This window comes from Xyrauchen texanus, chromosome 46, assembly GCF_025860055.1.
Source record: "Xyrauchen texanus isolate HMW12.3.18 chromosome 46, RBS_HiC_50CHRs, whole genome shotgun sequence".
NCBI lineage: Eukaryota > Metazoa > Chordata > Actinopteri > Cypriniformes > Catostomidae > Xyrauchen > Xyrauchen texanus.
This window is the reverse complement of record NC_068321.1, coordinates 15,141,547-15,163,471: the sequence shown is the minus strand read 5'-3', so window position 1 is coordinate 15,163,471 and position 21,925 is coordinate 15,141,547. Positions and strand designations below refer to the sequence as shown.

The following is a 21,925-nucleotide window of genomic DNA, read 5'->3' as shown; positions in this document are numbered from 1 at the left end:
TAACATTAGTTAATGCATAAGGGATCATGAAATAACAATAGAAAATTATTTTTACAGAATTTATGGTGAATGTTAATTTATCAAAATTAATATTATTTCATAATGCATTAATCTCTTCAAATCTACGGACCCCCCCCCCCCCGACGGGTCCAAAACAGGTCGCTACGTCACGAAAAAACTTTACGCTTATAAGTTCAAGTCTCTAAATATATGTTTGGTATCATTTGAATGCTTGGAATCTGAACTTTTCACTTATGTATTTGTTATACAAAATAACAAAATAAGTCCCTAAAACATATGCGTCACAAATCAGCGCCACCTAGAGGTTATGTGGTAGAAATATTAATATGAATATAAAAGTTTTTAAAATAGCACTTAAATAGACAAATCGTATATCAAATGAAAGCTCTCATTCTCAGGAATGCAATTGTACAGTGTATTTTGTTGCCCTAATACCACAGTTCAAAAGAATCACAAAGTGAAATATGATATCTGTAACATCAAGTACAAACATCTCGATCACTTCTGCTGTAAGCCTCAAATAGATCTAAACATTATATCTGCTTTACCTTAATTTGAAAAAAAAAAAACATCAGCCATTTTTCACTTCTCTGTGAGCTTGCTTGTGTGAATAATTCAATGCTATATCTTAGATGTCCAGAACAAAATATTCTGTCCGCTGAAAAGCATGTTAAACAAATCATCGGATATATAAGTTATCGACTATTGATTATAAAATGTTATATAACATCGCAAAGGGGATAATCTCAGATTTCTAAAGATTTCCTAGATTATACTTATAGTCCACTCAGAGGCCGAATTATTTGATGAAATAATAGGGGTGGTGCATGAACCGAAAATTAGACTGAATGTCAATGGACGAGCACATCTGTGAAAGCTAAAATGCATTAGAGTGCAACCTATAATTCAGATCTGTATATTTTGATGTAAGGGGATAGTGGAAAAATTAAATTTTCTTGTACTTGCTGCCATAGAGTGGAATAAAATTAGATTTTTATGGAGGAAGAAGAAGTGGTCAGAATCAGAATTACATGGTTTCAAAGTTTAGACAAAAAAAAAAAAATTCTGGAAAAAACTAGGCACATTTTTGGCAATTAGTCCCACAGTATGTGTATATGCTGAGCTTTTAAACTTGAGTGTGAACAATTGCAGGTGGCAGCCCCAAAATGCCCCAGATTTTAAGAGGATTTAACTAATGTTAACGTATACAACTTTTAATGAAATAAAAAATATTTTATGTGGAAATGAACACTAACCAAGATTAATAAATGCTGTAAAAGTATTGTTCATTGTTAGTTCATGTTAATTATTGCATTAAGTAGTGTTAACATATACAACCTAATTGTAAAGTGTTACCGAAAATTATCTTAATGGAAAGTACATCATAAAATATAAAATTTAGTCATGAATTAGTTTGATTTAATGCAATTATTTTGGATTGATTCATAATAATTTGCAAAAAAATATGCTGACTACACAAATATGGATAAACTGAAAAAACTGGATAAACGATCAAGTGTGTTCATGTTATAAGTACAACTAAGATACGGATTTAAAATAGGTCTTCATAGATAAAAAAAATTAACAAAACTTTGGGTGTTAGTATAATAATTCTGTTCAGTTATTTTTTATGTTATACATTGTTATATGGATACAGTTTAAGTTTCTCTCTGTATCTGTGTCAGACTCTTTAAAGGAGGGCCCATCACTGCTCCTAGTGCTGAAGTGGGGGGGTGAGCTTACCCCTGCGGGTAGAGTTCAGGCTGAGGAGCTTGGACGAGCCTTTCGTTGCATGTACCCTGGAGGACAAGGTATAACCCCTCATCTGCACATTTCAAACATTACTGAAGAAATTACACCCAGAATGCATTACTAACCAGCATGATAATAAATGTATTTTAGTGACTAAAGGCTTTGTTCAGACAGGCATATATGATTTAAATCTGCTTAGTAACATATGGGGTTTTATTTTTTTTATGTGAATCTGAACTATTCTATTTTTTTTATGTCCTCAGGTGTTGTATGAACAGTTGACAAAGTCATTACTATAGCAAACAATATTGACTACACTGTCTGAACAAACTGTTTAGATTTCCTCTTTTGCAAAAGGATATTGTGGACAGTCAGTCCTAAAAATCTGATTTGAAAACCAAATCGAATTTGTGTGCAGTGCGAACAAGGCTTAAAGGGATAATTCACCCAAAAATGAAAATTCTCTCATCATTTACTCACCTTTATGCCATCTCAGATATGTTTGACTTACTTTCTTCTACAGAATACAAACAAATATTTTTAGAAGAATATTTCAGCTCTGTTGGTCCTTTGAATACAAATGAATGGTGACCAAAACTTTGAAGGTCTAAAAAGCATGTAAAGGCAGCAAAAAAGTAATCCATTAGACTCCGGTGGTTAAATCTATATCTCCAGAAGTGATTTAATTTAAGTGTGGGTGAGAAAGAGATCAATATTTAAGTAGTGTCAATCTCCACTTTCACATTCTTCTTCTTTAAATTTTGGTAATTCACTATTTTTGTGCATATCATCATCTACTGGTCAGAGAGGATAATTTATTGTAAAAAAAATAACAAAAAAAAAAAGGACTTAAATCAAATCGCTTCTGATGATATGGATATAACCACTGGAGTCTTAGGTGGTTTTCACGCTGGGCATGTTTGCTGTGGTCCGAATCCAAGCGTGATTGTTCCTGGTGCCCCCAACAGCGTTGGTCTGGTTTCAGACTCATGTATGATTCTGTGAAACCCTGGTGCTTTTACATCATCAACTTATGTCATCACAAACATGCACATGATGGAAATCACAACACGGGCCACTGTGTTTGTGTGTTTGTTATTAATTTTGTGTCATTATGCACACCAGAGTGAATGACACTTGTGCCTCAATGCTTTGCATGCTGTAATTCAGCAGTTGTACATGTCCAGAGGAAAGAGACTATATCTGATGCTCATAAATTATATTTTTTGAGGACATAGCTGGTTGTATGCTCACTCACTCACATATATAAAAGGCACCTCACCTTTTCTGTGTCCCGCAACGTTTCCTTGCCACTCATGATGCAAGTGTGTGTGTTTGTGCAACTGATGATGTCATCATGCTTAAATTGGCAAAAACGCATGTGGGCCCGAGTACATGTTGCGTTCTTACTCATACAAACCGTGCCGCAGTTCCAGTGCAACTGAACTCAGATCACCTCCTACAGGTAGTCTCTGGTTTGGTACTGTGGTCTATTCCCTGGTCCGCAAAACGGCTTTCACATTACCAACTTTTCATGAGCACCGTGCTCTGTTTTGGACTAAACTACCCGTGTGAAAGCCCCCTTATTGATTACCATTCACTTGCTTTGTGAGTATATTTAGCTAAAAGTCTTTGTTTGTGTTCAGCAGAAGAAGGAAAGTAATACACATCTGGGATGGCATGAGGGTGAGTGGAATTTTTATTTTTGGGTGAAATCGGAGATGTCACTAACCAGTTGTTTGTAAAGATTTTTGACAAATGTCAGTATTTGAATGGAAGCTCTGGTCTCCCTCTGCAGACTCATGATATATTTGACAAGACTTTGTGTCATTTATGTAAAATGTGCCTGATTTTAGGTAGTGAGGCAATGAAAAGCACATAGCTTTGGGTAGGAAACCTGTTCCACCTGCCTGTTCGGTGTACTTGGCATACAAAGGCGTTTGCATGCTCAGGGAGGAAGGAAAAGTCCTTCACTCCATTTAATGTCTGTACACCAGCATAAACTGATTTTTAGTCAGGCTGTGTCTTCTATCCTGTGTAGTTTAATTATTTCCCCTTAGCCCGAAAATTCTTGTTCACATTTGCTAACTGAACTTGTCAGTTTGTGCTGTACATTTTGGAGTCCCATTGTTTTAAAACGAAGAATAATAAAGGCAAAAAAATCTAATTTTGTTTGGAGTGAGAACTTTAAGATATGTTAGACAAACTATTATCAACATAAAGTAAACATCTCTTGAAAAGTAGTTAGTTAATTTTCTGAAGGTTAAGCACCTCCCTTCACTGGCACTTTCTTGAAAAACAAAATAGTTTTAACATATTAAATACTAGAGTTCAGAGAGACCTATCAAGACAAAGCCATTTTTTATCATTTCGTCACTGTCAGCTTTCTAGCAGAGATTAACATTCTTGCACTGGTTAATGTGCTGTTCATTTACCTTCAATTGTTAACTAGACAGATGCAGGTCCCATGGCTGTGAATCCCCTGTTGATTGTGGTAAGAAGAGCTTTTAGATTTGTGCGTGGTCTTGACATTGGGTTATTGCATCGTCTGCCCCATGTATCATTTTAATATCTTAACAACCATCTCGTGAAACTAATGCCATCAGAGGGATGTCACTAGAACATTCCATGCTTTGCTTTTGCCATGGATTGTGTAGAAGATTTCCATGATATGGACATCGGTCATCCTGAGACACAACATTTAGATAAAATGTTACATTCCTTGAGCGGCACATATTAGGAAAATGTGGAATGGCGTACTCTTTACATGTACAGTATTTACTCACTGAGCACTGTATTAGGAATATTTGAACACCTACTTATTCATGCGATTATCTAATAAGCCAATCATGTGGCAGCAGTGCAGTGCATAAAATCATGCAGATATGGGTCAGGAGCTTCAGTTAATGTTCACATCAACCATGAGAATGGGGGAAAAAGTGATCTCAGTGTTTTCGACCGTGTCTTAATTGTTGGTGCTGCTTTGATTATTACTGTAACTGCTGATCTCTTGGGATTTTCATGCACAACCGTCTCCAGAAAGACCTTTTTCACAGACTGTGATAACGCGTTTTCTGCCTTTAGCAGCGTAAATCTTGCAATTTTACTGTCAAAGTTTACTCGCAAGACCCAGAATGTGAGAAAGATCTATGGTGCCAAAAACTAAAAACATCCAGTGAGCAGCAGTTCTGTGGACGGAAACGCCTTGTTGATGAGAACGCTCAACAGAGAATGTTCAGACTGGTTCAAGCTGACAGAAAGGCTACAGTAACTCCGATAACCACTCTGTACAATTGTATTGAGCAAAATAGCATCTCAAAATGGACAACATGGCGAAACTTGAAGAGGATGGGCTACAACAGCATAAGAACATGTCGGGATCTTTATTTGGACCATAGTGTTCCTAATAATGTTCTCAGTGACTGTTTAATTTGACATGTACAGAGACATTTAGGCCACTTCCATCTCAAGTAGTACTTTGTTACATCCAGATTTAACTAGTTTCCGACCTAAACAGTGCACCCATGCACCATCGACCTGGCAAAAATTACCAGTTTCAATACAATTGGCTGCTGCACTATTTTGGGAGTCAGGTCGCACATATTTCCATCAGTTTACCAGAAAACAAAGTTGTGTTTGTAAGCATTCAGGCTGCTACATTGAACACTTCTAAGGAAGAACTAGTCGAGATTATTTTATTCTGTTGACAGCCCTAGTTTCAACTGCAAGAAATTAAAAAAAAATTAATAATCTCCATGTAGGTTTGGGATAAAGACAATATATATGTCTTGAACCTTTAGCGATCACCATTAGTCTGCTTACTGGGGGTCGTAATGATATATTCTCCGTAAAGCTTCTTTGGAATAATATATATTGTATTGTGAAAGAGCTAAACGGTATAAATACATTTGAGTTTAATTGAAATGTTTATCTTAAGGTTTATATATAACCATATATAGTGAAAATAAGATGGTATGGAAAAAACACTAAATATTTTGAAGTATTTTTTTATAGCAAAAAATATTTTTTATATTTTAGAAATGGGGGTCATTCACAAGAGGATCATCATATTTGGGGGTCCTAGGTATTGATAAGTTTGAAAACCCCTGTCATAGATCACAACTGCATATTTCTGCTTTGCTTTCAGAATAAAGTTCATAAAATTGTCGTACTTAATACTTTTAAAGAATTTTTTCTGCACACGTTTTCTACTCCATTGTCTACAGTATCGTAGATAATGAAAAACCTATTTATAGAGTTATGTCAGAGTTTTTTTTTTTTTTTTTTAGGAGACAGAGTATGTCTGGATTAGTCGTACTTCAAGGGATAGTTCACCATAAAAATGAAAGTTCTCTCATAATTTACTCACGCTCATGCCATCCCAGATGTGTATGACTTTCTTTCTTCTGCTGAACACAAATTAAGATTTTTAGAAGAATATTTCAGCTCTGTTGGTCCTTACAATGCAAGTGAATGCTGTCCAGAACTCCAAAAGGAAATAAAGTCAGCATAAAAGTAATCCATCAGACTCCATTGGTTTAATCAATGTCTTCTATAGGGATCCAGTTGGTTTTGTGTGAGAACAGACCAATATAAAACTCATTTTTCTCTGTACATCTTGCCATTGAAGTCTCAAGGCACGATCATGATTTCAAGCTTGATTATACTTCCTAGTGATTGATGCATACGCAGAGTATTAGATGACAATATAGGTAGTTTATTCGAGCTTGAAATCATGATCGCCAAGAAATTGTTGTTACGATACTGATTCACAACTTCGGGAGCTAGGGAACTGATTGAGCCACTTGATCTGATTGAACTAAGTGTCAAGCGGCCACTTAATTTTCAGTTCTGTGGCACTAATTAGGGGGTTATTCTATTCTTTCAAATAAACATTCTGGAACCTTAAATCAGAGTTCTGAGTTTGCTCTTACAGTAGGTCATCCCATAAATGTAACAGAAGCACCTAAAGCGATATTGACAAATACTTTCAATAAATGTTATTGAGTATAGACCAATAAATTGGCAGGCTGATTAATCAACTGAATTTTTTGTCCAGTTTGAGATTATCTGAAATGGGCGATAATCGTGGCTTCTTGTTTGATTAAAAGAAGTGACAGTTTCTGTTTATATCAGTTCAAAAATCTACCTGCAAGTGTGGATGCATCGCAATGCATGAATAGTGTTGCATATTGTATGTTGACTGTTTAACATGGTTTCAACCAATATATTTAGATTATTAAATGTGATTCCAAATTATTAGTGAGGTATATACTGATCAGTTCATTTCAGGAAGATGCATCAAAATACAATTTGTTCTGACCAAACGCACCAAATGCTAATCTATTGTTATTTTAGTTCTTTATTCCATGGAAGGTGTGTGAATGAATGCATGTGTGTACTCGGGGCCTTTGCTTTGGCTCTTGGATATGTTGCACATACGTCTTTGAAACTGTTCTTGCTATTGTTACTATTTCAAGGGCTCTCTGTGTTGTTGCAGGAGACTATGCCGGCTTTCCTGGTTGTGGCCTTCTCCGTTTACACAGCACTTACCGTCATGACCTCAAAATTTATGCCTCCGACGAGGGTCGTGTGCAGATGACTGCGGCAGCATTTGCAAAAGTATGTGTGTGTTTTGTATACAGCATTATGTTAACAATTGACATGATTAGTCTCAGCCTCAGAGGGCACATCCACTTTCCGCCCACAGTCTGTTAACTGAAAGTCTGATGCATGTTGCACACAAAACTGGAAGAAATTTTCTCTATCTATTGAGCTCTAATATGATTGGCTGACTGTATGACTGTATTTTTTATTTTTTTTTATCAGTCCGCCTTTTATAGATGCTTAATAGCAACTAAACAGAACTGTACTTAGACTTTCGATACATTATCTGCTATTTTATGTGTTTTTTTTACAGTCTTTTGCAGAGAATCCCATGCCATTTAATAAAAAAATAAAATGTCTATGCGTGTCTGTTATTATGATATTATATACAGTATCTCAGATAACTCTGCTAAATAATCTCTGGAATAACCCAATGTTATATCTAAGATATCCAGAACAAAATATGCTGTCCAGCAGAAAAAGCAACAGATCATCGGAATAATATGTTATTGACTATTGGTGATAAAAAAAAATTTAATCATTGCAAAGGGTAGAATCTCCGATTTGTAATGACACCTAGACTGAGATTCTTATCAGTTCAGAGGCCGAGATATTCAATGGAATAATGGTGGTGTTGCGTGAACTGAAAATTAGACTGAATGTCTATGGACCAGCACATCTGTGAGGGTTAGAACGCCACCCACATTTCAGATCAGATTTTTGTAATGGAAGGTTATAGAGGGGAGAAAGAAAATTCAAGTACTTGCTGCAATCTAGTGGAGAAAAATAATCAGAGATTTTTAAAGGTAGAGTGACCAGAACCAGACTTCCATGCTTACAAAGTTATGACAATTACAACAAAAATATAGATTTTTTCATCATAAGATTGTAAACGTATACTATATTTAACATGAATTAGTCTGTTATTATTTTGGGGGTGTTCTGAAAAAATTAGACCAAGTTTTTGCAATTAGTCCACAGTATGTGTAAATGGTGAGCTTTTAAATTTTAGAGTGAAAAATTGCAGGCAGGATCCCAAAAAGATACCATTGCATAAGGTGATTTAACTTGAGGGGTTTCTTGCAACCGGCCCCAGACCAATTAGTCAAATGTCTGGCACGCTAGATTAGTATGACAAGCATTTAGATATGTTGATAAATTCCACTATTAATTTGAATTTCTATCTACATAGGGTCTCTTAGCACTGGAAGGGGAGTTGACGCCGATCCTCGTTCAGATGGTGAAGAGTGCCAACATGAACGGACTGCTGGATAGCGACAGTGACTCTCTTACAGACTGTCAGCAGAGAGTCAAAGCTCGATTACATGAGATCATGCAGAAGAACAGAGATTTCAGTGAGGAAGACTACAAGAAGGTGTTGCAAGTCACAATTTGCAAATTTTAGTCATTTTTAGAATTTACTAATAATCTCAGCATTGCTAATCTTCCATAAAATGTACCTGTCCCTTTAAGCTGGCTCCAACATGCAGCCCATCTCTGGTAAACTCCATGAGTATAATTGGTAACCCTGTTAGGACTTGTGACCAGGTTCACACCCTCATTCAAAGCCTCACATGTCAGATCTGCAAAAGGCTGGAAGACCCCAAGTCTGCAGGTTGGTGCTACCATCTTTGTCTTCCTGCATGTGTTTATCTTGCTTTATTAGTGGTGTTTGGTTTATTGCAACAAACCCTCTAAGTTTAAGTGTTAAACTTCTGTGGGTAACTTGTCCTGCACTGTTTGTACTACGGACATTAATGATACCTCAAGTTGTGTAGCTTGTTGAAGAGAGGTGTGCTATTTCTTTTCCAAGTGTTCAGACTTACGAATTTGCCTGATGGGCAAAAAGTCCCATAGGCTTGCATGAAGGAGGGACCTAAGCCACATCTAGAATATTTTAGAGACTTAGTAGTGGGTTCTTTTGACCAGTAAGCAACCACCAAGAACACCCTAGCAACACTCTTGTTGGCACGTGCAAGCACGCACATTTTCTTCATAAACTGTATAAATTATGTTTTAAGATTAGTTTATAATCTGTTCTAAATGCTCAGATTTACAGCTGTACCACAGTGAGACTCTAGAGCTAATGCTACAGCGGTGGTCCAAACTGGAACGAGACTTCCGTATGAAAAACGGGCGCTATGACATCAGTAAGATCCCGGATATCTACGACTGTGTGAAGTACGATACCCAACACAACAGCTCTGTGGGACTGGAGGACACACTGGAGCTTTTCCGCCTGTCGAGAGCACTTGCAGACATCATCATCCCTCAAGTAGGATTCTACACTAAACTATAGTTAAACTAAAATATACATTTGTATCCATCTTTACATGTTAAGACACTGTTTACATTTACAGGAGTATGGAATAAATAAAGCAGAGAAGCTTGACATCGCTAGTGCCTACTGTCTGCCTCTAGTGAAGAAGATTCAACTGGATCTACAGAGGACACATGAGGACGAGGCTGTCAACAAGTTGCATCCACTGTAAGTCTCTGCACTGGAGCAGAAGACAAAGTCTTGCATTGAACTGTGTCTAAATCTTATCTTGCGTACTATCAGTCCTATAGTCTGTGCCAGATTAGGATTAGTGAGTCTCACACAGCAAAGATTATTTCCTTAATCCGTATTTTTGTCTTGTTTTCCAGTAAAAATTAGATCTAGACTTCCTTATAAAAAGATCAGTATTCTTGCGAAACAAAATTATATAAGATCTCAAACTTGTTTTCACAGAATATATCTTGAATGAACTTTGTTTATCTTACCCCATTTGCCAATAGTTTTTGTGGTTTTAAGCATAAATCTAACAAAATTGAGTGAGGTCTATGCTTGCTTAAAGACAAGCAAAAGCTATTTGCCAGTGGAGTATTGTCTTACTACATACTTAAAAGTTAATTAACAACACTAGTTAGCATGAACTAACAATGAACAATACTTATTAAGCATTTATTAATCTTAATTTCAACATATAATTCAAATCAAAAGTTGTATTCTTGTACTAAAGTACTATTGTACTTTAGTTAATGGTCTATAAACTAACATTAACTAACAATTAATAATTGTATTTTTATTTACTAACAAAGCTTAATAAATTATGTAAAACATTTATTGTTCATTGTTACCTAATGCATTAAATGGTAAATGGTTTGCACTTATATAGCACCTTTTTAACCTTAAAGGTATTCAAAGCGCTTTACACTGTGACTCATTCACCCATTCACACACACATTCATACACACATTCATACACCCATTCATACACCAATGGCGGCCGAGCTGCCATGCAAGGTGCTAGCCTGCCATTGGGTGCAACTTGTGGTTCAGTGTCTTGCCCAAGGACACTTCGGCATGTGGAGTCGTGTGGGCCGGGATTCGAACCACCAACCCTGCGCATAGTGGCTCTACCAACTGAGCCACAGCTGCCCCTAATGATTAACTAATGATAACATAAGGAACCTGTTACAAAATTTTTATTAATACCATGAAGAAATGTACTGATGCCTACGATGTTGTCAGTTGTGAATGGTGCTAGTCCATATACGCTAAAATACACAAAAGTATATTGATTTAAACATAAGTTTAGTGTGATAAGGTTGCCTACTAACCATACCTGTGTAAAGATATATCCAGGATTACAACTTTGTTGTCATGGCATAACTTTACACAGATAAGGAACACTTATAATTTTTACTTCTTGTGGCTTTACTTTTGAAATTATGTGTATTTTATTCACTTCCAGAGTGCCTTGCTGAGTGCGGCTTTTTGTTTTTTTAAATAGAGGAAGGAGTCAAACTGATTATTTTGTGTAAAGCAACATTATGCCACAAATGTTGTTAATTGAGCTTAACTTGAAATCAAACTAAAACATTCCTTTTTAAGTGACTTATAGAACCTCTGTGAGTGATCAGGTTGTGTCTTTCATCCCTTTTGGTGGTTCAGGTATTCGCGAGGAGTGATGTCTCCGGGTCGGCACGTTCGGACCCGGCTCTATTTCACCAGCGAAAGCCATGTACACTCCCTGCTCAGCATCTTCCGATACGGAGGCCTGTTAGACGTGAGTGAAAGACTATGAGAGATTAGGTTATGCATGCACAATATGTCTGAGTGTAAGTTTTATACAGGTTACTGCTGCTTTTTTGTCTGTTTTTTGGTGTGTATATTTAGGAGCAAAAAGATGAACAGTGGAAGCAGGCTATGGACTACCTCAGTGCTGTGTCTGAGCTTAACTATATGACTCAGATTGTTATTATGCTCTATGAGGACAACAACAAGGTACAGGATGTGCCCACCCAGCCCTTTGTACCCAATTCTCCCTCTTCTATGCTGCTTACATGCTTGCATTTGTATCTGTAGGACCCTTCCTCAGAAGAACGCTTCCATGTTGAACTGCACTTTAGCCCAGGGGTAAAGGGATGCAAGGATGAGGATAATGCCCCATTGGGATTTGGGTTCCGTCCTGCCTCTTCAGAGGTGTGTGAGTGTACATTTTGTCCCCAAAAGTTAGGTAAATCTGACAAAACCTCCCTTAGGGGACATTCTGGACTTCCTCAATTGGAAATAAAACAAATTTAATAAAGCAAGTACTGTATTTTGAATTTTTGTTTAAAAGTGCTAAAATATAAAACTTCTGGGTGTATGAGGGACAGATTTTACCGACATTGTGGGGACAAGATGTCTCATGTTTCTCTTGCCCTGGTGGGGCGTTGATTTATATGTATTTAAAACCAGATTCCTATGCAAAACCATGGACTTTATATGCAACTTTCTTCGAAATATTACATGCTAGTCCTCTTCCAACAGTCGCATTTCATATGTAACAGAATCACGAGAAACAAACAGACCAAGGCAGTCTCGAGGACCTTTCCCAAGACGAGCCCGACAGAGCCGCACCGTGTGAGCCAATCAGCATTCATAGGAAGTCGCCACTTATCCGCAACCGCAAGGCTGGATCTATGGAGGTACAGTGCTAAACTATAGGTTCAATGGGAAGTTTCACTACCAAGCTTTAAGTAATTACTGTTCTTGTTAACTGTTACTTAAAGACCCCATGAAATTGCTTGCAGAGTGAAGTTTTCTTTCCTGTGTTGACATAAATTCAATTTATTTCAAGTAATCGATTACTTGTTTTCTTAAGTGTTAAGAGTGCTCGACTACAAAATTACTCAAAAGGCCCATCCTTGGTAAATACCCCCTAAAAACCACAAAACTCCAATATTGATTTCATCAGATCTTCAAAAGAGAATATTTTCCTTTTTTATCTAAGCAGAGACACTTCAGACATAATATATTTGATGTTGTGTAAATATCTGTTCTGTTGTTTTGTCTTTCTCTCGCTCTCTCTCTGTGTGTGTGTGTGTGTGTGTGTGTGTGTGTGTGTGTGTGTGTGTGTGTGTGTGTGTGTGTGTGTGCGCGCCTTTGTTTCTCTATACTTGCAGGTCCTTTCAGAGAGCAACGCTTCTCGTGGAGCGGCATATCGTATGTTCCCGTCATCTTCCCGTCAGTCTCCTGAGATCAAACCCAGCGGGCTAGGTGGGAATTAAATTTCATTTTTTTTGTTCTTTTTTCATCCTGTATCAGATACACCATATAACTCTCCTGTCATCGGGCTCCGTGGGGAACATCTCGCCTTCTCTTAAGTGACCTTGCCCTGTTGATCGGACAACACCAATGACCCAGTTCGAGGACCCTGCTCAAGTTTATATTTATGTATATATTTATATAAATATAAACCAAGGACATGCCGAGCCCTTGTAGACTATTGGCAGGAGTCTCTATGCTATTCTTGTCTATACTATTTCTGTCTCCAAAGAACATTATGAGGCGACACAATGCAGAATGTTTCACAGGTTTTGAGCTGCGTAATTTTAAGAGATTGTGGCAAATTAGTTTACACCATACAAAAGACTTGATTTTTTTATTACTATTTTATAACAAAGTGCATGTTGCCTCTGGCATGTCTTTTATCTAATCTTTAAACTAATTCAAGTTTTTCAGATAAAGATAAAGATGCAACCTTGTTCTTTGGTTTTGTTCAGACAGACAAGGTTTGTTTTTTTAAATCTAGAACAGTCAGTTCTACAGATTGGATATGAAAACCAAATTGGATTTGTGTGGTGTGAACAAAACCTTTGATGGCATTTGTGTGCTCAGCAGAAGACTAGCTGTTTTAAGTGAGTTTCATATGAAAAGGCCTTTCGTGTGCCTGCAGTTTAGCTTGACTACCGTAAATGAAACGGTGCATGTTTTGTCAAGAACACTAACCACTACTAACCTTACCACCCCCTTCACCCCACGTCCCCCTCCCCCAACCGCAGGCGCCCAGTGTGCAGGCCTCTTCAGTGCCTCCTTTCCCAACCTGAGAGATCTAACACGACCTCACCGCAAAAAGCCCTTCTCGCCCTGGAGTCTGTCTTCTCAAGGTGGTACGTCCCCAACACACACACATACCGGATTATCAACAACCTCACCTACTTGAGATGATCATTAATAATTTCTTCACATCTCGTATTTCCTGTCCGCCCGTTTCAGATCAATTGAAATCTCACTCCGAACCATTTCCAGTACACTGTACTATAACTCAGTAGAGATTTGTGTTGTTTTTTCACTCTACTTGAAGGTATATGGAGTTCAAATTTTGTCATCATTTACTTACACTCATGTTGTTCCAACCCACATTACTTTCTTTCTTTACGTGGATCATAAAAGGAGATGTTAGGCAGAATGTTATCCTCTTTCACATTTGAATTTCATTGTATGGAAAAAAGATGTGGGTTGAATGAAAATGAGGTTAATTGAATGATGATGGAATTTTTGGTGAATTATTAATTTAACAAAAATGTACAAACATTTTAAGTTTGGCTTTTAAAAATACCACAAATCATACAGTTGCCCTCTGAATTCCTGGCTTGCATGAATAGTCTAAACTCTTGAGGTTGAAGCTGTGCTGATAAAATCATACAGTTTATGGATCTACTGCATTTTTTCACACAATATTTCATCAATACTTTAGATCCTTGCATAGATGTATTTTTAAGAATGATTTATGTTTGCATTCATATTATTTCAGTTCAATTAATGAAGAAGCTCTTTGTCTTTATAAGGAAACTTGCAATCAGAGGCACATTATTACTAAGTTGTCACCGTTCTCAGACTGATAATGTGCATGTGTGAATGTGCATGTCTTCTATAAACAACAATTGCAAAAGCAAGCATGTGTTCTTACAGATCAGTTATTTCCTAAATTGCTCTTTGTTCTGATGATAGGTCAAAAATGTATACAAAGGAGGATTACAGAGTGGAATATTTTGCTCACACTTTACATACAATAAGGTTGTATTCATTAACATTAGGTTACTATGTTAGTTAACATGAACTAACAAAGAACCATACTTTTATAGCACTTATTAATCTTTTGTTAATTTTCTACATACACTAATACATTTTTATATGAAGTTCTATATGTTAACATTACTTAATGCATTATAAACTAACATGAACTAACAATGAACCATTGGATTTTATAAATGAACATGAACCAACATAATACATTCTGTTTTAAATATTGTTCACTGTTAGTTCATGATACCTAATGCATTAACTAATGTTAACAAATACAACCTTATTGTAAAGTGTTACCAATATTTAATGTGCGGATGCTTTTGAGAATCTGCTTTGATTTTACTGAAATTCGTTATATCCATGGCTACAAATATTATTGCTTGTACCACAATCTCTAAAGACTCATCACCTTGTGGCATTATGATTATCAAAACCTGGAAATCTGTAAAATCACACTCTTTACCCAGACAGCTTTTAGTAACTCTTTTAGTAGAGTTATGCATTTTTTTCTTCTTTTTTCTTTGCTGCTACTATGAATATCTCACTCCTGTCTTCTGCTGCGTTGCCTTAGTAGCATTAACAGTTTTTTCCACAGAGTGTCGCTGTGTCTCTGAAATTGAGGATTGCTCTGTCTAAGTCTAAGACATTTGAAATGGCACCCAAAATACTGCCATGTCATGCTGTTGCATCTAAAAGGATATTCTAGCAACAAAAATGCTAGGTAGTTTCCTGTGATCAGCTGTTGTTATTGTTTTTTTAATCCCCATATTCAAGGGCAACATCTGGCCCTGCTGTTAATTTTACCTGCTTTTTATACAATAGATCATTTTAGGTGGAATAGCAGTGTGGGGCATTTGTTACATGTTTAAGCAAGGCTGTTTGCTTTTACTAAGACTGAATTCATGTTCAGGAAAAGCTCATGAGCAGATATAGAGGGGCACAATGACACAAGTAACTCCGAATGCCTCTTTTATCTCCTCAGAGCTGCTCTCTATGCCGGCAGTAAAGAGATTTTCTGTGTCGTATGCCAGGCATCCGACTAATGGTATGTTTGAGTTCCTGAGTCCACGTTTTTTTTACATTCTCCTTGCATGCCTTCTGCCGTTGTTTAAAACATAGTCTACGTAAATTACCACAATTGTGATTTTTGTTTAATTCATTCAACAAATCATTCCATTAATTTGGATTCTCACAAGACACGCCCATCTTAATTCATTCCTCCTCCTGATTGGTTAGTTGCATGGGATGTGTATCGAATATATCTCCTGATATATTGTTGTTTGTGTGGAAAATCAGTATGCGCTGATTCATGAAAACGTGTGAACACCTTTCATGTTGATTCACTTTTAAGTTTGTGCAGAGAAATGGTTAACCTTCCACCATTATTGCTTTGATGATCACCTATCTTATGCAGTACAGCTTAACAATGGACATCTTTAAATGTCAGTTTTTTGAGGAACTCTTTCTGTCTGTTCTTATTTTTAACTCTTTTGCCATTTGAAGATGATGGGACCATTAAGATCATTTTGCATGATAAGCATATCTTGGCAAACCGTTAGTTCAACCCAAAATGAAAATTCTGTCATTTACTCACTCTCATGTAATTTCAAATCTGCATGACTTTCTTCTGTGAAGCACAAAAGAAGAAGTTTTGAAGAACATTCATGCTGCTCTCTTCCATACAATGAAAGTGGGTGGGGACCGGCAACTGTCAAGATCCAAAAAGGCAAAAACAGTTGTCCTTATGACTCATGCACATTTTTTTTTTGAGTCTTCTGAAAAGATATGATAGCTTTGTTTTAGGAACAGACTGACATTTAATTTGTTATTCACCAAAAATCTTGTCTTTTTAAATTTCAAGTTGAATGGTCAACTTTCACTTTTATTGTATGGAAAAGATCAGCTTGGAGATTCTGCTATTAATGAAGGCATGAGGGTATACATTACAGTAAATTATGACATTTTCATTTTTAATTGAATCATTTCATTTTAAATGTGTTATAAATTGAGTCTTTGTGATATTAATGTACCTCATACAAAAGATGTTGGCTAAATTACACAACTTGAATGTTGATGTATGCAATGATTAGTATTTGAATGTTTAGTGGTCTATATCTTTGGGACTACATTTAAAGGTGCACTCAATAATAATTTTCTCACTAAAAAGGTTTAACTCCTTCAGACATGAATTGTAATTTTGCAATATACAGTATGTAGTAAATCATGAGCACTCGCATTAAAATTAAGTTTCCAGTCTCAGTAACCTTATAAAAGCTGTTTTAATCTACATGGAGAGGGTCCGCACATGGGGGCTGCCATCTTAGAATCACTTGACCAGTCAAATACTACTCTCTTATCTCAGTAACAGTCCTGTTATTTGACACTCATTGATTAAAGTAATCATGGCTGACTTTGAATTCAAAATTTCTACAGTGTAATCTAAAACTGAAAACTATTGATTTTAAATGATGCTGCATCCAAGCCACTAGGTGTCAGTGTTAAGTCCAAGATGACACAAAGACTAAAGTTACTAAGTGCACCTTTAATTATATCTTATTCTGTTTATCTGCCAGGAAGGAGAATTTAGTTTGGGCGTTTGACTTGTAACAGTTCTTTCTTCTTAAATTGACTGGCTTCCCGAGATACAACACGTTTTAAATGGTCTCTACATGTCCCAATCAATTCCAAACTTGATGCTTATCTGCACTGGACGATGTACTGAAATAGCAGAGGTTTTCTCAGATGTCTATAAATGTGCAAGGAAATCTAGTTCTTTCAGGGTTTGGTGAGGTTGAGGATTTTGCTAGACACAGTGCAGCCTACTGAAGAGTAAACTGATCAAACTCTGCTTATATTATTTGACAGTTTAACACTCCTCACGGGAAACTCGCAGTTTTTCCCATCAGTTTAACAACCTTTCAAACCAGCCGTCCAAACATGAAAAAAAGTATTTTAAAATGCTGCTCTATTTCTAGGTCACTAATCAAATATGCATTTTGTGACATTGGCCATGTTAAGTCCTTTGTACAAAAGGTCAGATTTCTGTGCTTCCATTGAAGAACACAAGAAGCTCCTTGTTTTATCCTCAAATCATGCTGGGATTACATGAATCATTAGGATTTGCACAAACTTGAGGAGTTTGTGGAGTGCTTGCTGTCATTAAAGCAAAAGTGTGACATACCAAATATGAGAAATTCTGCAATGTACAATATGTAAAGTTTTCACCACAATTTACTCGAATTGTAATGCTGATATTGTAGTTTGTAATGAAAATGAAATGCTAAAGGAATATTCAAGTTAATCTCAATCGACAGCATTTGTGGCATAATGTTGATTACCACCAAAAATTATTTTGACTTGTTCCTTCTTTTCTTTAAAGAAAGGAAAAATGTGTGTTCCAGTGAGGCACTAACAATGGAAGTGAATGGGGGCCAATCAGTAAACGTTAAAAAACTGTTTTATTGCCACAAGACCTAAACATTTAACAAATTACCTACTAACATATTCTGTGTAAAGTTATATATCCAATTTTACAACTTCATTGCCATGACGATGTTGTCAACAAACCCTAAAATCTAAACAACTTTGCAGCTCAAATAATGCATATATTTTAACAGAAGAACTAATGTAAGTGCTTTTAGAAAATCACATTTCTGCCATTTAAACCCACAAAATAATTGGCCCCATTCACTCCCATTGTAAGGACCTCACTGTAACTTGCTTCTTTTTTTAAAGAAAAGGAGGGGAAAAGCAAAAGTTATTTTTATGGTAATCAACATTATACCACAAATACTGTCGATTGAGCTTAACATGTATTGAACCCGGAATATTCCTTTAATTTAGAAAACATTGTGTTCTGAGGATTTCCTTCAAATCAAGGATTCTAATTGCACTGAACTGCCTCTGAAAATAGTTTTAGGTCCTGACAAAAAAAAAAAAAAAATTTTTATTTCAGGTCATTAATTACATGCTGCTGAGTCATTCCAACAATAACATCTCAGTTGAGTATCAAACAGAGGATATACAGTGCTGCATTCTGCAGTGGCCTCTCCTTTCTCTCGCCTCCTCTATCTCTGTCATCCCTCCGTTCTCCCTCATCCTTCTGTGTTTATTTGACTCTGAATCTCTGTTGCTGTTTCTCCTGCTGGCTCATTTTATTCCTCCATCACTGCCACCTCCTCCATGCTTACCGCATCCTTCTCCCTCTCCTCCTACTCACTCCTCTTCCTTATGTTACTCACTAAAGTCATTCCCCTCGTCGACCAATATACGTTTTTCCAGAGAAGGGTGGCCATTGCCGATGCAGTACTGATGTATAGGCCTTATATGATTAAAAGAATGTACAATTGATCAGGATCAGGTCTTGTATCAGCCTAAAATAGTTTATTTTGGGTCATTTGTACATTTTCCCACTTATTTCATGGCAATCTAATGCATCAATAAATAGATGGATATGAAATATTGATCTGAGTTTAAATAATTTTATTGGCTTACTTGTAGAGAGTGCAGAGTGATGAAAGACGTGGAACTAGCACAGAAACATTGCCTAGTTGAGCGGTCAGTAATGCATTGTTGCTTCAGTGGTTCAGCCAATATTCAGACATATTTGCGTTTAAATGGCCACAGAATTGACATAAACATTGTGTAATAGAATTTAAAATTATGCAATTAATTTAAATTGTCTTCCACCAAACAATGCCAACTCAAATTTTTCATTCGCTCAATACCTCCATGGTCCCGTTCTTATTAACTCAGTAAGTATACATACGCTTTCAAAGTTTGATTTCAGTTGGATTAAAACAATAATTTGTCTTTTTTTTAATATTTTGTGTAAACTCTTCAGTCGGAGTAAAATTGTCTAATTTTGCGCTGTCGGACAACTCATAAAATGTCATTACACTTACTTAAAGTTTTTACAAGCAACTTGATTTCATTCAGATTCACAAGTAATTTTAATTGAGACAACATAATTAAATTAAATTAAACTAAAGCAGTTTTAACTCATCTTCATTAGGTTAGTCAAACTCTAATAATTTAATAATGTTTAATTTAATAGGTTTTCTTGTGTTGGTCCAACTTAATTGATATATTATTCATTAGTATATGCCAGGTGAGTAAGTGTAAGGAAATTATACTGTTGCACTGTCAATATAATAGCAACTGCTTATAGAGCTAAGCAGCACTCAAATCAAACATCACTTGAATGTGAAAGCCCATCCTCAATCTAAGCACAAGTGTCAATCTTCACTACAATGGTAAGCCCCAAAACTCCAGCCTAACAGACTCTTTTTAAGTATCAATATAACAGAACATTAAACATGAACAGATCTCCTATTCTCCTATATAAAAATGCATGAAATAACTCAAGTTCATCATTTGTTCACCCCATCCAGTCCCATGCAAATCATGCTGGCAAATGGAAATCCCCTGCCAGTTTCATCAATGCTACAAAAAGTCGTTTTCTAGTCCCAACTCAAATAGATTAAGTAAACTTACAGTTTACTAATTTAATTGTATAGAACACAGTGAAATCAAGCTGTGATAAAATGTTCAAAAATGTTGTTGCTTTACCTCATTTTAATTTGGTAAGCTGAACAACCTGCAAAAATATGTTTATGCGACTGCAGCTCAGCATTGTCCAGCATGTATACACATTAACTGAAACAAAATTGGCCTCAGCATTGATCGCGTGCTCCAAAAGACAGGGAATGCACAACTTCCTTCAAATATCCTTTTCTAACTGCGTTTGTAAACGTACTGAATATTAACCTGTGACATAAACATACTTCATCAGTTTCTGGGGCTTCGGTTTCTGCCAAAGCATTATCTGTTCTGCTCATTTACTTGACTGTGTCTTGTTTTTCTTCACTTTCTTTCCATGCAGCTTTCTTTCTGCTGTGTAACTCCTCATAAACTTTTGTCCTTTTTTTCTTATCGCATGCTTGTACGTATGGCTTGGTGAATGTGAAGACAGCTTGCTTATGTTGACGCCTGCATAGAGTAAGTACAGTATAAAGCTAACTTACGAAGACCTCTCGCACTTGTTTACATATAAAATTTGTTTTACATATTTTTTCAGGTCAATGTGGAACTACCTCACTACTTTTTAAATACTGTGCAGTATACACTGCGTACTGCCTACTATTTTGTTAATAAATGATCAAATGAGTAAAAATAAAGATTCCCACTGTAATTACTTATGGAAATGCAAGGTCAAGTTATGAGCATTGTGTTGAGGTATTCAGTATTTCAATCAGTGTGCTGTTACAGGTTTTGGCAAATGGTCATCCAGGTATTTCTTGCATACAGAAAATATGCATACTAAATATACTATACACTGCTAAAATTGTAAGCAATTGCCTTCTGAAGAGCACACCGCTTTAGTTTTGGCTCTACACATTTCAAACCTCTATACAATCATCTAATTCCATTACCAATAACCAAAACACATTTACTAATTCAAAATTGAATAAATTAATTTGAATGGATTGGATTAGGGTTATTATAGTTTGTTGCTCCAGCATTGCACTTATTTTTCAAATGACAATTACCCTACTCTTTTATTGGTTAGTTAAACAGGCACATAAAGCTTCTAACTGGTTTATTAGTCTGCAACAGCCTGCCCTTATTCTGATAATGTCTTGTACTGTATTCAAGAAGCCAAACACATTGTTAGTGGACCACAGTTGTAACGGTCTTGTTTGACATATGTAAGCAAAAACCTAAGAGTAGATATTTTACATAAACAGTTTGCTCAAGATTTGCGGCACGCCACTGGGCATTTTACTTGTATCACAAGATCTATCCTGGATACCCAATGGCTATAGAGCATTGGGTGTTATTTGTGATTTCTGATAGGTCACATGACATTGACTTCATACTCCCGTCATGTATTTCAGTGGAATCACATGCAACTGCTTGCGAGACCTCTAGGATTGTGTGGGACATAAAGAGTGACTGCCACCAAAAGTTCTTTACTAAGAGAGGTGTGTTTTGGACCATGTTTGTGTGTCTCTCTGCTGCAGGGTTTGAAGGCTGCTCCATGGTGCCCTCTATCTATCCGCTAGAGACACTGCATAACTCTCTGTCACTCAAGCAGGTGGATGAATTCCTCACTGCGGTGTGCAAGAATGGGAGTGAGACACAATTCAAGAGGATGAAATGTAGGTGGACATATACATTCGCTTTAACATGCACAAGAACACAG

The 21,925-nt window shown here is 36.4% G+C and overlaps 1 protein-coding gene across 7 annotated transcripts in view; it reads left to right on the top strand.

Moving 5' to 3' along the window:
* The window catches only part of LOC127638135 (inositol hexakisphosphate and diphosphoinositol-pentakisphosphate kinase 2-like), a 37,155-nt gene that overhangs the window by 11,137 nt on the left and 4,093 nt on the right, over positions 1 to 21,925 (top strand). Inside the window, exons 15-28 of one of the 7 annotated variants that reach the window (XM_052119501.1) lie at positions 1,707 to 1,832; positions 7,274 to 7,395; positions 8,573 to 8,755; positions 8,854 to 8,995; positions 9,432 to 9,655; positions 9,741 to 9,868; positions 11,320 to 11,434; positions 11,545 to 11,652; positions 11,734 to 11,850; positions 12,201 to 12,338; positions 12,816 to 12,909; positions 13,695 to 13,802; positions 15,701 to 15,763; positions 21,744 to 21,881. In XM_052119501.1, the coding sequence (XP_051975461.1) occupies positions 1,707 to 1,832; positions 7,274 to 7,395; positions 8,573 to 8,755; positions 8,854 to 8,995; positions 9,432 to 9,655; positions 9,741 to 9,868; positions 11,320 to 11,434; positions 11,545 to 11,652; positions 11,734 to 11,850; positions 12,201 to 12,338; positions 12,816 to 12,909; positions 13,695 to 13,802; positions 15,701 to 15,763; positions 21,744 to 21,881 (1,806 nt within the window). Of the gene's footprint in view, positions 1 to 1,706; positions 1,833 to 7,273; positions 7,396 to 8,572; positions 8,756 to 8,853; positions 8,996 to 9,431; positions 9,656 to 9,740; positions 9,871 to 11,312; positions 11,435 to 11,544; positions 11,653 to 11,733; positions 11,851 to 12,200; positions 12,339 to 12,815; positions 12,910 to 13,694; positions 13,803 to 15,700; positions 15,764 to 20,688; positions 20,719 to 21,743; positions 21,882 to 21,925 lie in introns of those variants that run through there. The other 6 variants (XM_052119500.1, XM_052119507.1, XM_052119504.1 and 3 more) reach the window with 6 other exon arrangements.